We start from the raw sequence: 12,311 nt of genomic DNA on the forward strand, positions 1-12,311 counted from the left end.
CCTTCAGTGTTCTGAACCCTGCATCTTACCTGCTGCCTAGCTTACTAATCTCTTCTTTGCATGCAACCAGATCACAACATGAAATCCAAGGCCTAGAGAATTGCATTTTGAGGGCTAGCGCTCTGTGGTTTACCAAGGTTTATGTTTCCCTAAGTTACGATTCCTGTAGAGTGTTCCTGCAGCGCTATAACTTTCCTGCAGACAAAGAGCCTTTATTTCAGGGCTACCTCTTATCAGCTGGTTTATCTTGTCAGATTTGAATGGGAGAAGAATAGTTTTACGAAGACAATAGAAGAGGAAAGTTATTTGATGTGTTCAGAGATCTAGAAAAAAAATTATTTTACCTGCAGAATGGTTTTAACTTCTGAGATTCTTTTATGTATGGAAGATTGCTGTTTTAAGGCTAAATACAGTTCAGTAATACTTTGATACTTCCTTAGAGCCATCCTGCTTCCCATTTGGGGTGTTCTGGCAGCTTAGATCATCTGTCAGGATTCCCTGAAGTTGGTTTTTTTTTTTTCTCATTCACAAAATGCCTCTTCTATAATAGCAATATTTTTGGGAAGGAATTGTGTTTCACAGATTACACAGAATGGATAACATTGTTTCAAAATCTTTGTGAAACACAATTGAAAAACAAAGCCTGCAGTGAGAGCTCTGGGATGAATTTGTGCTTTAATGCAGGGAGTTGTCTTACCTTACAGTAGACTGTGTATCTTTTATTTTTTATTTCTCAGTAGAACATTCCATTTGAGCATGATAGCAGATAAGTTCTCCGTACATCTACCACATCTGAGCAAATAGCAAGGATTTTTTTTCTAAATGGCAACTGGGGGAAGATTTCTCAGTATTTGAGGTTTTTTAAATTTAAGGTAATACCATCATACTCACCAGAAGTAGTTCTTGAAAATCCACACCCTCCAAAATTTTGGAATAATTCTGTGCATTCTTTTCTTACGTAGGTCTAAAAAAAAAAAATATATATAATCATGGGTTAATTAATTAATTGAATAAAATAATTAAGTAATATGGCAAGACTTTGTGCAATGTTCAAATGAACTTTGCATTAACCCATTAAAGAGTCGGGAATGGCACTTTTGCTGCTTCACAAAACATTTTCAAAAGGGAGAGTGGTCTTAATGTTTGAGTTAAAAAAGTATTGTAGGTATCTTCTATACTGGTTTCATGTTCAACTTTTAATCTTTTTCTTTATTTTCCTTGTTTTCAGTATTACTTTGCATTACTGTAGCATCTGTTTTTCTTAACTGTTTTTGCTATTAAATTACATCCATTCCTTTGCACTGAAGTCAACTTATACCACATAAAAACTAATCAGTTTTGGTTTCTGGCTGTTACATAGAGATCATAAAGTTACAAAATTCATCTTTGGAGACATCTACGAATGTAATCTGAATCTGCTTCCTTTGGAACCTGCTCTGATAACGAAATGGTTTTAGTAGTCTGGGTTTTTTTTAAACCTCTACAGAAAAATTTTGATTGCAGTGCTGTGAACATTAGCATATTCAGTTTATACACAGCTAAGGTCTCTGACTTCAGGATAGTATTTTCCTTCTGCATGACTGTTTGGAGTGTTGGGGATTTATGTTTGTGAGAATATTCTTCATAGTAGAGAAAGGGAAAAAGAAAAACACATCTGCCAACAAATATATAAAAACTGTATGATGTATTTAAGAAAAGTGCCTCCTTTCCCAAGTTTAATAGATGTGTTAATTTACTGTTTATCTCATTTAATGATCTTGTGATATGGGAAATTAGTGGCTTTGCAGATGAAAAATGTATGAGTAAAAAAATGCATTCATCTTCTTAGGCATCATCTGTTCCATTGACAAAAGGCACAGATGTGAAATTTATCTCAATAATTAGGTTTATAATTATCATTCTTAGACTGATAAATCTTGCTCTCTCTGGCATGTGATTTCAAGCTACAGATCATGGAACAGAAATAGCTTTAGTTGTTGGTGATTGTAAGCTTGAGACCATTTTTCATATTGTTTATTTTTATATTATGTAAAATATATATGGCAGAGAAATAAGCTGTAGTCAGATAAGAACATTTTGTTAATGGCTCTGCAGGGGAATGCTGGCCTTTGCTTAGAACAACAAACATACAGGCCCGAAAAGTATCCACCGTACATTTTCTTAAGAAACTGCTGTGTTTGCCATTATCCAGTATGATTGTAGACTTCCTGGACATGCCTACAAAACCAACAATATCTCTGATTCTGTAATAGGAACATGGAAAGTCCAGGAACACAGTAACAGAATCTCAAAACACCCATTTGTGGTATGTGCTATATTTTTGATGCTAATGTCTTCTTTCCTCTGTTTTTACCCACAGCTGCAGAACAAGTAACAGGAAGAGTTTGATGGGCAGTAGTCAGTCTCCAGCTCTGCCTCGGCCTCATTCACCGCTTTCGGCTCATACAGGTGATTTCATAAGTATGCTATTACGCCTGTTATAAAATTCCTAGAATGTCTGTGTAATTAAAGGAAAACAGACTCTACTCTTCTTTCCCATGTTTATAATAGCAAAAAGTTGCACACCTTTCCATCCAAACTTCTGTTTTATATTTAGAGCCATAAATCCTATGTTACAGTCAGAAGCAGTCAAAAAATATATAACATGGATCATATAGCTATTTTTATTTCCCCACCTTGCATTCTGATGCTTTTTCTCTTCCCCCCACCACTACCTTTCTTGTAGCTTACACCACATGTTGAAGGTAGTATTGGTGAGAGGCATATTAATTCCATTCCTGTTGCTTTTGCTCCCTAGGATTTATAGTGTTAGGCATTTTGCTGATAATTTCTGTGCTTCACTTTGCATGGCAATAAATTGATGATCATTTTCTTTTAAAGTACCTGAACCACCTAAAGATTGAATGAATGTCCATAAATAAATACTTTATTGATAATGGGTGTCTTAATTTTAAAAAGGAACATGTTTACCATATCAAAAGACACTTCCTTTAAGGTTTATTGTCTCCTTATATCTTTGGGGCATTGGCTGTAACTGTGTTCCAAAATGAAAGCCTTGCACCCGTCCTTGTGTAGTCAGTGACATGGAATACTTTGGGAAACTACTCTCAAGTGGATACTAAATGAGAAGATGCAGAGTTTCACATGAGTTTTGGAAGAGGATGTTGAGCTTATTAAGGCAGTTTTCTTGTTGAAGCAACATTGTTAGAGAAAATATGGTGGTGATTTTCACTCTTGAGCAGCAGCTTTCACAACTAGGAATCTAGGTAACATGAAGGTTTATGAAGAGTTCAAGACAGTAGAGCGTTTAAAACAGATAAAGAAAAACAAAATGCAGACTCTTTTAAACTGAAAAATTAGATGTTGGAGTATTTGGGATTGCTCTTTGGGTCTCCCGAGTATAGAAATCCCCATTTGGAAGAGAAGATCTGTGAATACCATAGAAAGTGTCTTTAGTTGTGCTGTGCTAACTTGATGAAAGCAGTTACAATGCTTACTCTGAGAACTAGCATGTCTGATGCTATGAGTGACTATACCACCTGTTTGGAAACTGCTACCTTGGACCTAATAGGCTTCAGCAGTATGCACTGACTAGCAAATGTTATACGGGATCTGGATATAGGTTGTGTGTTTGATAAATATTGAAGAGCTCCTGTCCGGCAGTGGACTTGGGCTTTCAGTTTTGAATTGATTTCTCAGACAATAGGAGGGGAATAATGTGAAGTGTATGCAGTTCTTTTCCATAAGCAGTATGTATTGTGTATTCAAAAACGTATTACAAATATTTGGCAACTTCTCCAGTTACTCAGGATACAGTATGTTCCCTTAGTTGGATGCATTCTTCCAAGTTATGTGTGCCAAACACTTTAGTAGCACTAGGAATTCTCATATATGGGATGAAAATTTGCATGTTTATGACTGTCTCTGATGTTAGCTTGCCTTAATGAATAGCTAATTACAGTAAATATTGGCACAGTCATTGGCTCCTTGCTCAGCTAGCTGATGTGCTTAAACAAGTATGTACATCAAACCCCTGGGAATGTCATCCTAGTCTGCAAAAATAAAGATGTGTATTTCATAAGTTACAAATTTTCCTCTACATATGTAGTAGGAGTTCAGTGTTTCAAGTGTTCAAAATATATAAATCCATGGTAATGTCAGACTTGAGGCTGTGGTTTTTTAGTGATGCTTTATTTTAATGTTGTCAGAGCTGCCAAGTGTTAACTTATACTGGCTTCTGCACACTCAGCTTGCCTCCCTGCTCTATGGTGGCCTGTGCTGGAGTCCTATGGCCTTGCAAAGTGTGGTAGAAGAGTGTGACAAGAGACTGTGTGTGTTGTACAGCTTGCTGGTTTTATTCCTCTTGCCAGTCCTCCTCCGAGAGGGATTACTCCAAGTCAGAGAGGCGTCCTTGACTCCACTGAGAGAACCTGGTATTCCTCCTGTCCAGCCGTAGGTGATTTTAGGATTTTTTTTTCCCCCTCTGGAAAGTAAGTGGAAATGAAACTAGAAACATTCTCTAAATTGAAGGTTTTACTTTATAGCCTGTTATGGATGCTTGCTTTTGCAGGAGGAAACAATAGAAGAGGGAGAGGGAAACAAAAGAGTTTCCAGTCCTGGAGAAAAAAGTAGCAAGCTGAACATGCAGCAAAGTACCAGTGCTTGCCTTTGCTGAAAACATGTTGATTTATTAGACTTTCCTTGGCTGATGCGTAGTAATAACGTGCATTTTTGGTAAATATGTCCTAGTGAGATTATACAGAATGTGGAGGACATTGGAGAGGACCTGATGTTTTTGTGTGTTGTCAGAGTTCACTTTCATGCAAAAAATCTGCCCAGGTGAGTTCAGGCTCAGGATGTGGCTGCATGGGTGCTCACAGCTGACTTTGTGATACTATTACACAACTGCTTGTCGCTGGGTGTGAAAGGAAAAGACTTGATTCTTGAATCTACCTTTTAGGGGACTCAGTCTAACTGATGAAGAATACTGGGAACTTTAGCCACTGGGGACTCTTTCAGTGCCACCTGTCCAAGAAACATTTAGCTTCTTCACATCACACCTTTTGGTGGGTCGCACTTCCCTCACTAGATTATGTGCACCAGTCTTCCTCAGTGTGGGAGAGGTTGCAACGAACCAGACTGTCAGTTTTCTTACATACTTAGTTCATGTTTCACCTTCTCAGCATTTTTGATACATTGAGAGTTATCCTCTATCCTCTGTTCTCTTCTTTATTTTTGTTTCATCTATTGCTGTTACTTTGCTTCCCACTTTAGAAAAACCTTAATATGCTTCTGTGAGTTAAATCAAAAGCATTAATGAAGACGTAGCCTCTGACTTGTCTAGTCCCCTTGTCTAAGCTTCTCTGTCTCTTGGGCGTCTCAAGTGTACTGCTTAAAACACAGAATTTTCTTCTGTATCTAGAACAAGGAGAGGTAGTGCATTACAGGTCCTTTGTAGTAGGAAGAGGAGCTATTTTGGGCATAGAGACAGAACATTTATGTGTCAGTCAGCTGGATCCTGGCTCAAGTAGAAGTCTGTCCTGCAGTTCTCATTCAAATGTGATTAGAAGCGTGTTTTGGACTTAATTTTTATATGCTTGGACATAGTGATATGTACTTAACAGCATTTTAGGCCAGAAGTTACGATGTCTGACTGTTTCTGTTCATATACTGCAAAGTTACGTTATACTGTCTTTTCATGTCTTGAAAATTTTAACTGAGTTTGGGCTTGAAACATCAGACTGGCATGACTTTGGCCACCATGGCTTATGTTCTGACATAGTTCTGAGAGCAATCACATTTGCTTCAAGGTGAGAAATTAGAAGGAAGATCTCTGAGGCTACTTTAAAGGTCTGGGCATACTTTGAAGTCACTTTGCTTTGCTTTTGGAAAGGAAGTACCCAGAGGTTCCTTGTTGGGCATGTTCCTGATTCCATGAAACAGGAAAAAGAAAGATATCATCTGCTGGGGTTTGAGTAATTCAGACGGAAAGATGGATAGATTACACATGACCTTTATTGGTCATGCCTTTTAAAAACCATTTTGGTTTCTGGTTTCACACCATCAATGCTTTTTCTGACAGATGTGTTTTTCTTGGGGTACTGGATCCCGCTACTATACTCCGTACTCTCAGGGAATTCCATCCATATCTGGGGAGAGCCTGCTATTGCCCTTACTGAAGGAGAATTAAGAAAAAAAATGAAAAGTAAACTCATGGATTGAGATAAAAAAAATTTAATAATTGACATAAAGTAAATTAAAATATAATATTGCTACTGATGATAATGATAACAAAAATAATAATTGTAATGAAAAGGAGAGAGTAATAAAATCCAAGAGAAACAAGTGATGCTCAATACAATCACTCACCAGCTGCTGATCAACGCTTAGCCCTGCCCCCAGAAGTGATCAGTCGCTCCTGGTCAGCACTCATCATTTATATATTGGCCATGATGTTCTGTGGTATGGAATATTCCTTTGGCCTGTTTGGGTCAGCTTTCCTGGCCGTTCCGTCTCCCAGCTTCTTGTATACCTGTTTGCTGGTAGAGCATGGAAAACTGAAAAGTCCTTGATTCAGAGTTAGTGCTGATTAGCAACAACTAGAACATCCTTGTGCTACCAATGTTATTCTCATCCTGAATCTAAAACACAGCACAGTACCAACCACTAAGAATCTTTAGTGTTATCCTGGATGCTTTGTGTATAGTACTAATGAAATTGTTGGCATTGCTTGGGAATTCATTGCCTCAGAGGCATCTGAAGTCATTATTTTCATTCCTTGTGAGGACACCCTTGGATGTAAAAACAGCCTCTTCCCTTCTCCATTAATTCATTGCTTATTGGGACAGGCAGAATATGCACCTAGTTACATCTGCTTACATGTTGTACTTGAGATGGATTTTATTTGGAGCACCAGTTTACACTCTGTTTCTAGCCTCCCCCACCCCCTGCAAGACCTCACATTCCTGAGGGCAAAAAAGTGCTATGAATCCTCTGTGTCGGCTGTAGCAAAGGCATGTGATGAATCTCAAGTTGGAGCTCTCTTAGAATGCACTGCATTAGCCTTAATGCCAGTATCTGTGGTTTTTCTCAAGAATGATTTCATCTTTGGTGTCTGCAGAGCAATCATTTAGAGGTCTGGCTGCACCTTCTGAAACAATGTGCCATTACTTGCGATCTGCTGAAGAGCTACTATGTAATCATAATCTGGTTCCAGTTAGCTAAAACAGAGTGGATGTGAATAGTAGTGCTCTGTTTTGGAAGAACACAGTCATACTTCTTCAAGGTGCGTTTTATTCCCATGTTCTTCCTTGTAGTACTGTTTTTCTCTCAAGTATGGCCTGAATCGGAGGCACCAACTATTCTGTAGTTAAGATAGACAGTCTTTGAAGAGGACCAGTGGCCCAAGTTCAGGATGACAATAATTGCCCTTATGAGGAAGTCATATAGAGATCTCTGCAAATTTCTGCCCGTCCCCAGTTTTCATTGTTTGCTCTGGAGGTAATAGAGGATCGCTCCTATAAAAGAGTCTGCTGTTAATGTGTTTAGGGTTTGTCCAAATCAGCTTGCATCTGTACATTTATGCTGAGTTTTTTAACTGTCATCTCTACCATGTCTGTTGTGCTCAGGCTCATGTGTTAGGATGGAAGGGAGAGACAGTGAGACAGCACCACATGGATGAAGTAAATAGATTGTGCAGGGCACAAATAGGGCATGAGTAGCATCTGTCAAAGAAGGGCAGATTTGTTTGTAAGCATAGTGACCATAAAAGCTCATGAGCTACAGTAAAGACTTCTTAGATCAGTAAGAAGTGCAAGTCTTGGGAGCACATGGAGAGTTACAAGGTCTGAGACTGAGGGTTAAAAAGCATATAAGAAAAAGGCAGTGTGTACAGCAAATATTATATATCTATTATGTCATCATCATCATGGCTAGGCTTCACGAATGAAGATTTGAGAAGGAACTCTACCCACGCTTGCTGTAAGCTCACTGATGGCTAAAAAGGCCAATGCGAGGTAGACGTCTGTTATGTACTAATTACTATGTATTAATTACTAATACAATATATGTAATGCCACTTTCCTCTGTGGAGGCCCCATGGAGATAATTTGTGTCTGGAAAAGTCAGATTTTTAGTTTGTAGTCGAAGTCTCTTGCTATGCCTTATACATGTGTGTATATTCACTGTGTTTCTTATGAAAATATAAAACAAATCTGTACCAGGTAATTTCTTTGGGTTCACATCTTCATCATTATTAGAAACTGTCTTAGGTTAGTTGTTTGGCCATCCTTTGCCTTTAGTATCTGTGCTGGAAGCTGTTAAACCTGCCTAAAGATCATTTTAATATGAACTCTTGGATACATTCAGAATTCTGGGAAGTGCAGCATTACTTTGGACAGTATTTGGTGCCCAGGTACTGTAATGGGCTTTTCTGTCTCACTGTGCCTGACGCTGTGAAGGCAGGTCATCTGCTCCACCCAGCCTGTAAAGGTAATGATTATAATCTCAGCAAGTCAGGACATTCACCCACCCCACCTCAGGAGTCACAGGAGCTTGTTCCTGTGGTGATAGTAACCCCTAATGATTAATAGTCACATGTGGTGTTTTTTAATTGTATCTGCTGAAGGAGTAAGATTTAGCTATTAGGAGCAATGCTGTAAGTTATACTTGTCCATTTTGTAGTAAAAGTTTTATGTGGTGCCACTGAGATGACACACAGTAGGACAAGAATTGCAAGATAAATTGTTTAAGGGGGTAAAGACAGGGCTTGTGCTAAAGTGGGAGATACTAAAAAGTGGGAATGGAGGTTATCAGTAGAGTCCTCAGGTTTTCTTTTTGTGGCTAAACCTTTTTAATCTTCTCATAAGTGGTTTTGGCAAAAAATTAGTGTAACTGATGTAAATTTGGAAGACATCCACTATGAAATAGTACTGGGGGACTATATTTGAAGTGAGTGAATGATCTCAAGGACTGGAATAAAAAGTATGAAATCACGTTGCAATATGCAGCACTTTTATGCTGGAGGATCTGTAACAGATTCTGTCTGTGGTAAGTTGTGGACTCAGCTGTTACAAGGAATTTAGGTAAGGATTTGACAAATTTTCTGAATCAGATGATGTTTGCAAGGAGCAATCTATTGTAGCTTTGGAAATAGAATCTCAGAAGATGTATAAAGGCAGTAATTTTCAATTTAATTTGGGAAGATTTTATGTACAATGTCCTGTTTAGATTTTATCTGGAATACTCCCTGTATTTATGGTTGTACGTGTGTTCAAATGGGATAATGTGGAGAGAAAGCCTGATGGGATAGAATGTGGGAACTTCCCTGTATAAGACTGAAAGACTTATTTGTTAGCCTTAACAACAGGAAGAGTGGAAAGATGGTATGGTCTTCTAAACCAGTTAGAGTTGCCTTTTTTTTTTTTTTTTTTTGTCCCTTTCATAGAATGTGAAGAGAAATACATGCTGCCCATATATAACAGAAGGATCTTAAAGAACTGTCCACTAAGTAAGGCAGGGACAAAGCTGACCTGTCCTATGGGATTCAATAAATTTATAAATGGGATAACAAGATGCAATTTGAGCAGTGGTCAGAACATACAAAACTTTCTTGAAAATGGATTTAAGGAGCATGCAAACCTTTCTTGCTGTAACTGATGAAACTAATTTCTTCATTTCAAGCATAAATCCAGATTCTGAAATAGCTTGAGCTCCTCACGTGGATGGATCTCAGTATAAAGCACCTGCAGAAGGATTCAAAAATATTCTGTTGCCCAGCTGTGCATTTTGCTGACTGTCTTTTTTTATTATGGTATAAAAGTCAGACCTGTAACTGCTGGTGGTTGATGCCTTGTTGTGTCATACTGTGGGTTCATCATCAAGTAAACTGACACAGAGGAACATATGGTATTCCCTCAGTACTAACAGAAAGGCATTGCATCTGAAACTCTTTATTTTGTAAATAGACAGCATCCCTCTGGCAAAGACACAGGACTTCTTGAAGATACTTGCAAAACAATCACAGTTTAAGTAATCTTTATGTAGTTTTCTTAACTTGTAGGTGCTTGCAAAATAGTTTTCTTAACAGTAGGTGCCTGCAAAATAGTTGCCCTGTGTGTTTTCATGAAACAGTATTGTTTTGATATGTTGGTTGCCTATTGATTGTGTCTCCAGAGGATGCTGGGTTTAATTACCCAATGCCTAACTACCAGTCCAGTTTACTTGACCAGATCAGAAACACTGACAGTAATCTCAGTAGCATAAAGATGCCCTCAGACTGTGACATACAACAGCTAGCAGATCCCAAAGAAGAGTGGGATTTGATTAATAAGCAAGTGCTGCACATATGGGCAGAGAACTAACTGACGCTGGGTTTTAATTGCAAGTCTCCCTGCTGTTGAATTGCAGATAGTTGATGAATGCTGTGATGAATGAAGGTCACCTATAGGACTCTGGTCCTAACCTGTCTTGCTCTTCTGGAACACCACACCCTAGCCCTGTAATAGCACTAGCTGTTTCTCCAGTCATTAGGGATTTGTATTTAATCCCTTGTTTCCAGGCTTGTCAGAGTTCTTAAGACTTCTAGATAAACCTACGGGATTTAGTATCCATGTATTATGTATATGGCATCACTAGTTTTGTTATTTTAAAAGCTGGTTTGCTATTGAAAGTAGTGCTTGCATGTTCATTTTCCTAATAACAGGATCTGATTCTCTTCCGGAGTAAGACTTTGACTTCTTCAGGTTTTGTCTGTAAGGAAGTGATCTTTGTTGATTCTAGCAACATAGCTGGCAGCATTGTGTCTCCACAAATCCAAATGCACTGCAATGGCTATAAAATTACTGCATTATTTAACCATATTTTTTTGCTTTTATGTGAAGATTTTGTATAAATTCTAACTGATGGACAGTTAGGCATGTCCTTGATGTGTGATAAATACATGTTTATGTCCATATGTAACTTTAGAAGATCTACTAAAGGAAAGGAATTGGTTGACAAATGCTGATTCATAGAACTTTATCCTGTCAAAAGCTGGTTCTGTGTCACTGTGTTAAGCCTAATTCTGTGCTTTTCTGCCAGAATTCAGGTTAGATTCGTTGTCTTTTTTACTACTTGTCTAAGTCCACAATACACTCCAAATTGCATCTTACTTTTTTCTAGTGCAGTAGCTAAAGATGGTCACTTTGTTTTATATGCACAGTGTTACAGTTCTCTTTTTTTTTTTTTTTAGCTTATCTTTCGTAAATAAGCTTCTGGTAGCAGCAAAAGAAATCCAGTTAGCTGTTAAATTAGATGACCTGTTGCTCTTAGTAATTTGGTGTTTACAGTTCATGCAGTTCAAGAACACCTTGTATTGGTCCCCATGAAATCTGTAGCTTCAGATTCCCTCTGCTCCAACCCCTTGGGAACAAAAATTCTTGCCACCTTGAAATTATTGGGGCCTTCAGAAGTGTCTGAAGGATAACAAAGAAGCTGGGGTATTGAGGAGAAGGAGAGAATGTAGGAAGGACATAATTCAGCCATGGAAGATAAATGGGCCAAAAAACCTTGGAGGTACTGGCCAATGAGAGTGGAATCCTTGTCTCTTGAGGTAGTGGGAAGAGCAGCTGCAAAGATGTGATTTAAGCACAGATCAGAAACCATCTTGCACCTGCTTCTAGACAGAAAAGGGCGGGGGCAGTGAGGGGGTGTGTGTTGCTCTCTGTGTTTGCAGCTAATGGCTTGACAATTATGCTTCCTTCTGTAGAATTAAGGAGATCTGTTATGGGCATCACTATGATAAATGCAGTGTTAATTAAAAGTTTGAATAGAAATCAAGGCCACTGGAAGTCCTTTCAAGGATTCACTCTATTGTGCTGGCCTTTTCACACATGGGTAGTAATATTCCCCTTTAAAATTTCATATTGATTCTAGCTGGGTACATAGGATCTTTTTTTTATCTATTGCTTATTGTTGCAGTCTCATTTACGTCCAAAAATAAAATGCTGCAACAAATACATTAGGGTTTTTTTTTTAAAGTGTTGCTGTTAGTGTCGTTTTAAGGAAATGTTTAGGGAAACATTGATTGTGAGATGTATGCCAGTGCTATTTTAAATTTAATCCTTTTGGCTTTTGCTGTGGATTTATTTGAGATTTTGCCTGGCTTGTTTATTTGAAGTTTAAGGGTTTTGTTTGTATTTTGTAGTTTTTGTGGGTTTTTTTAGGAGTCATCTTTATTTCTTCTTCTGATACTGTAGGGGCTGAGGGGTGGAGGTGGCAGGAGCAGCTCTCACCAGCTGCTGCCTGTCCACTCATGCTGGTCTGCAGGAGGT

The 12,311-nt window shown here is 38.3% G+C and overlaps 1 protein-coding gene across 9 annotated transcripts in view; it reads left to right on the top strand.

Annotated features, from left to right (window-relative positions):
* MAST4 (microtubule associated serine/threonine kinase family member 4) overlaps positions 1-12,311 on the top strand; it is a 276,825-nt gene that overhangs the window by 202,923 nt on the left and 61,591 nt on the right. For all 9 annotated transcript variants that reach the window (XM_027882167.1, XM_027882177.1, XM_027882185.1 and 6 more), the window contains one exon: positions 2,360-2,448. In XM_027882167.1, coding sequence (XP_027737968.1) covers positions 2,360-2,448 — 89 coding nt within the window. The remainder of the gene's footprint in view (positions 1-2,359; positions 2,449-12,311) is intronic.

Source organism: Empidonax traillii, unplaced genomic scaffold (assembly GCF_003031625.1).
Source record: "Empidonax traillii isolate 1590-97213 ecotype Southwest subspecies unplaced genomic scaffold, ASM303162v1 scaffold8:size5222938, whole genome shotgun sequence".
NCBI lineage: Eukaryota > Metazoa > Chordata > Aves > Passeriformes > Tyrannidae > Empidonax > Empidonax traillii.